A 5821-nucleotide genomic window follows, 5' to 3' on the forward strand; every position below is an offset into this window, starting at 1 on the left:
GGGAAAATAAGTCTAGTTTATGATAGTATTCAGTGTATGCTCTTACAAGATTTTTTTTCTCATTTAACCTCAAAACACTAAAAAAATTGTCGTTATTGCAAAAAAAATCACAACAACTGACATTGACTTTGACGTATGGTCACAAATGGCGGCCATTAGAAAAGTGTTGCCATTTTTCAAATTCAAAATGTTACTAAGATTTTAAATCTGTATAGTTGGTACCGCTGAGTGCTGCCTTTAAAAAGATAAAAAATATTTCGTAAATTAGAATGAAGTGGGAAATAATTTCCCGATATTTGATTAAGGGTTAATATCATATTAATGTCCAATGTGCTAACTTTTTACTAATTACGGTTTTGGCAAACAATATCGCCTTAAGGCCGTTCCCTGAGCCAGAAATGTAAAAATACCCCAATTATTATCCTATTTTTCTAAGAAACGTTGATATTTGTAGACGTGGGAAAAATATATATAATTCTTGATTATATTATCTTTAATAACACAGCTTTCGATACACGATTCATAACACTTCGCTCGCTACAATTTATTCCCAAAGTAACCTCCAATTCGAATTTATACTCCAACTTTACTTGTTTTTTTTACTATGTGACACTATGAAACAAAAAAAGGAGAAAAATCAATCATAACTATAACAATAATTTGACAGCTTTAGAAAAACGATAATTAGAGGCAATATTTTTAAAATAAATAAACATCAACTAATTCTATCGTAACAAAATATTGACTTCGGCCTGCATGCTCTATCTCCGTCCGTCTTTCGAAATGAGACAGTGATGGCTGAGCGCTCGTGCCAGACGGACCTGTACTACGTGTCCCCAAAACAAATATAAGATTTACTTATAAAAACTGTGCTGTGTTGTGTGTCCTAGTGATATACCGTGTGCACCAAAACCTTTAAGTTATAATGGGTAACAAGCAATTGAATAAAAAGAAGACATCTCGAAAAAGACAACTCGGAAGATTCCAACAAACAATGGAACTAACGTAAGTAAAAATGTGTATTTATTACATAGTGAAATAAGTAATTATTACTTAATTTAATATATACTCGATCGTACTAATTAGTAATCCATATAACTTAAAACATTCTAAAATTTAATAATCGCTCCATCTACCGGTTAAACATTGTCATCAATTCATCATCTAAATAGCTTAAAAGGATATTGCGATTCGCGACGTTTACACCACGCGGCACTAGCGCCGCACACGGCAAAGACAGAAAACATTGCCGTCTATACTTCGTTTTTTTAGCATTAGAAATTAGGTAAACAATCTTGACGTGTCTTTTAATTGAAAAACACATTTTAAAAATAAGTTACGGCAAATTTGTAACAATTATGAATCTAATACGATCATTTATATTCGTCTGCTTTCATAAGTAATAGTTATTGATTTTTAAAAAGCGTTTTTCTATTAAAAGACATGTCAAGATCGCTTACCTTCTTGCAAGTTCTTTCTAATGCTAAAAAAAACGAACTATAAGTATGTGTGCGTCTCCGTGAGTCGTAGTTACGCGGTTGCGGTGTAGTGGGCCTTCCTATAAATACGAGCACACAGTGATACACGTAACGCACACAATTAGACGCATAAAGCGTTCTTTTAGCAATCCATCCACCTATCGAGGGTTCGAACCTCAGCTCGTGATTTGTCATGCGTCTAAACTTTTTACTTTTTTGTCTTTCTAGGAAAAGAAGAAAATTGGATAATTTCACAGCCGAACATGATACTACATCTTTAGACTACATCGAGTGAGTATAATTATTTGACTTGTGCTTTTTAGCCCTACCTACGTAACACAATACACTACTACAATTTATCTTTATTTACAGACTGCAAAATATGGAAATGGAATCTCCGATTTCATCAACCACTGACATTCAAAGTAACGAGTAAGTTCTAATTCTAATTGTGGCATTATCTATGAAAAGGGACCTTATTGTCTATGGCGCTTACGACGCACATGTCGCGCGGCGTGGTATTTATATCAGAACATCGTTGATAATGGCGGAAGCGCCATCGACAATAAGGTCCCTTTTCATAGATAACGTCGCATATGTAGGTACCTATGTCGCGCGTAACTTCGTGCGTTGCGATAAATACCTACCTACTCACAGCGGCGGCGTACGAAAAGACCTTAGTTAGATTTAGATACCTACATTACCTACTGTTTTCCTATCAGTGCAGATGCTTATATCTTTTTATGCTTTGAATTGATATTCTCAATTATTTGGACATATTTTGTACTTATTTTCCTAGATGGCTATTAGTACTACCTACTTAGCAAATGTTCGCCGAAAACTAAATAAAATGTCGCCAATCAATAATATCGTACGAGATACATTGCCCTCATCAGTTATTTGATATTCTACAAGAGGTACTTAATTTAAAAAAACCGGTCAAGTGCAAGTTGGACTCGCACACGCAGGGTTCCGTACCATTATGCAAAAAACGGCAAAAATCACGTTTGTTGTATAACTATTTATTTTATTCTGTTTTTAGTATTTGTTGTTATAGCGGCGATAGAAATTCAATCATCTGTGAAAATTTAAACTGTCTAGCTACCACGGTTCATGAGATACAGCCTGATGACAGACGGACAGACGGACGGACGGACAGCGAAGTCTTAGTAATAGGGTCCCGTTTTTACCCTTTGGGTACGGAACCCTAAAAATGTACACTGATAGAATGTAATAGGGTTGCCTGAGTAAGTCCCGGAAATTAAAATCCCGGGATTTACCGATTGTCCGTACTTTCGTTATTCTTTTACGTATTTTTTAATGAACTGATAGTTATTTTATATTATACCTACCCTACACAATAGTAAATGATTTCCTTTTCTTGAGCGTGTTGACCGATTTTTTATTTTAATAAAACTAATAATCTTGGGCAATTATTTCCATTTTCAATTTCTCATTTACCTGTGATAGAGCATTTTTAGGGTTCTGTAGCCAAATGGCAAAAAACGGAACCCTTAAGGATTCGTCATATCTTTCTGTCTGCGTTTCGCGGGTCCATGATCAATTTATGAAATAGTAATGGACTAATTAGGGGTCATCCATTAATTACGTCACACGAATTTCTAGGTCTTTTTTATTTCTTGTCACACTTGGTCACATTTGGCAAACCCCTCCCCCCTAGTGTGACGTCACATTTTTTCTACGAAATCGCCAAATCGAATTAAGTAAGTACTTAGGTACTTATTATTATTAATATTTTATCAAAATATTTTTGACGATATAAATATTAGTAATTTTATAACCCAAAACTGCTTAGGAAAGAAAATTAAACGAATAAAAACGATTATCGTTTTAAAAACTTGTTATTTAAATGTACAGCGAATAAAATAATATAAATAATTTTTCGGTTACTGATGAAGTTAAAGTGACGTCACAAAGTTTGTGCCTCCCCCCTCCCCCATGTCACAATATGTCACATTTTCTTGACCCCCTCCCTCTACACGTGTGATGTAATTAATGGATGACTCCTTAAATTGAGTGATGTTGTAAAGATGTGACTGGCTGCTACAATTCTTCGACCGACAGATTTGTCCGGATGCTTAATGAGAGGCAAAATGTGGCTGTTATTGTTCATCATCACTTGATGATAAAAAATAGTGCGAAAAATAGGAAATTCACGAGTGGCGATATGAGTTGCGTATTACCTATTATCACATGTATCGTACAACGTTTTACAGTACATATAGCCCTTTAAATATTTGACATAGTTACGTAATGTGTGTGTGCATTATCGCACTAGTGCGGTAAAGTCCATATGTGCTGTAAAACATCATACATTTATTTAATTTTGGTTTTGACAGTGAGGCGACCGGCTCTAACATTTTGAACCCACGCATTGCACAGGTGGATGACACTTATCGGGTTCCTAGTCTATTAAAGGAAGAAGATACCCATGAGGTAGGTGATTCATGCTAATTATGCTTATTGATCAGAGAACAATTTTACCTTTTGTACTAACTACCTAGCTAGAATAACATTGTTTCAACTTCGTGTGCCAGAATTCCATCGTAAATTGATTTATCACACGATTCGTAGTCTATTATACAGGGTCTTATTTCTATTTCTCTCGTTGGTTCTTTACCACCAGTGCTTTATATGAACAGTCGACGTTAACCCTACAATGCATACAGTTCCATATATGGCACAACCGAAATATGTGCGAATTGCGTCAAGATTCAGGTAGGCAGCGACATCTGTTATACCTTGAAGGTTACTTTACACTCAAGGCTACTATAATAGTTCGGCGTGTTGCCGCTAGGTAGCAGTAAATATCCATGGTGACGGACAATCGATCAAATTTCGGGAGTTGGTGCAAAAATCAGTTTTGACACGTTTCGAAGTGCGACAAAAAAATCATTTTAAAGTTAAAGAATAAGAAAAAATATATATTGTGACTGTTAATCTGTATATTACTCAATGGTAAGTTTAGTTTCATAGTTTTGCAACGTTTAGATAGCGTCAAGCAATATTTTTCAAACGTCCCCGATATGGCACACCATGCATTGAGGTTCATATTGCTTACACAAAACAAGTAAGGAACGCATGCACCTGTCAGAGTCTTTATTACGTTGGCATAAGTTTTAGTTTGGCGTAATCTGTAGGAACGGTTATTTATGGTTTTACGGCACACTCACGTTAAAATATGTATACATTTGAGAACTTCTGTCCAAGGCATAAGGCTCAAAATCGTTAACCTTTGTTTAGAGCTCACAACAGCTGATTAATTAATAATTATGAACAGTTTTTAGACGATGCGAAAGTAAATCCTTACGGAATGCAGATAATGAGCATTATTGATCATTTTTATCAATCCTTTGCAAGTAAACATGATCGGGATCTGGATGATGGGATATTTGAGTGCCGATAGTGAATTCGTCTTTGAAATAATGCGGGCAACAATAAATCAGGCTTCTGAAGAATTTAGCGACTCAGAAAATAGTCGGTCGTCATGTCCCGAGTTAGTTGAGCTGACGCCAGTTACATATGACTTATTTTTAACTATATCACAACTCCATACATCGGAATCACCTGTCAGAATTTCGGAGTTGGTATCAAGTTCAATAATAGGTCACCAATGTGTTCCATGATCATCTGCACGTCCTACACTTTAATTCTGTAAAGTCAACCTACAATACCAGAAGTTTTTGGAATGCTGATGCTGGTAATACATCACCAGTAGAGCTTCAAGCTGGCCTCATCAGGACTAAGTAAAATTACAAAAATCTCATCAGAAACATGATTCAAGGCCGCTAAATCCACAAAAGTCACTTAAAAGCAATCCACATCCATAAAAAAGGTTGATAGCATTACAAAAAGAAATGGAATATGTAAAAATGAAAATGTGCCATATATTTTTAAATGTATATACTCTATACCTTAATGCATGGTGTTCCACATATGGAACACAGATAAAAAACCTTCTATTTTCCAAAATATGCGTTGTGTATTTTTTTTTTTTTTTCCCCAATAGTAAACACATATATTTATCACATATAATTTTATTTCCATAAACAAAAAAGTCATGCATTGTAGGGTTAAATATATGTATACATTTTTCACCTTATTAGAAAGGAGTAAGGTGCAATAGGTACATATCTTTGACGTCGACTGTACATGATGTGACAAATTGTAAATGCTAACACATACAATATATTTTATTTTCAGTTACAAATATCGTTCAATGTGGAAGAAGGGCTTCCTGACAAACAGTCGAAGAATTGTCGCAGTTAGTTACCATTCGATTCGATTCCTCAGATTTTATCCAATAAAAGATTGTATGGAAA

At 35.0% G+C, this 5821-nt stretch overlaps 1 protein-coding gene across 1 annotated transcript; it reads left to right on the forward strand.

The window, feature by feature from the left end:
* The first annotated feature begins 385 nt into the window (after positions 1-385).
* LOC134671698 (uncharacterized) lies at positions 386-3953 on the forward strand. Its single transcript, XM_063529533.1, has 4 exons — positions 386-1005; positions 1707-1769; positions 1851-1910; positions 3839-3953. Exons 1-4 carry the CDS (start codon positions 926-928, stop codon positions 3951-3953), a joined length of 318 nt encoding a protein of 105 aa, XP_063385603.1. The 5' UTR covers positions 386-925.
* The last annotated feature ends 1868 nt before the right edge of the window (positions 3954-5821 follow it).

This window comes from Cydia fagiglandana, chromosome 1, assembly GCF_963556715.1.
Source record: "Cydia fagiglandana chromosome 1, ilCydFagi1.1, whole genome shotgun sequence".
NCBI classification, from domain to species: Eukaryota; Metazoa; Arthropoda; class Insecta; order Lepidoptera; family Tortricidae; genus Cydia; species Cydia fagiglandana.

Excerpts from the sequence above, each read along its gene's own strand:
- LOC134671698 (XM_063529533.1), top strand. The coding sequence starts at position 926 with ATGGGTAACAAGCAATTGAATAAAAAGAAGACATCTCGAAAAAGACAA. Across the intron at positions 1,006-1,706 it reads CAACAAACAATGGAACTAAC|GAAAAGAAGAAAATTGGATA; the intron begins GTAAGTAAAAAT and ends TTGTCTTTCTAG. Across the intron at positions 1,911-3,838 it reads ACTGACATTCAAAGTAACGA|TGAGGCGACCGGCTCTAACA; the intron begins GTAAGTTCTAAT and ends TGGTTTTGACAG.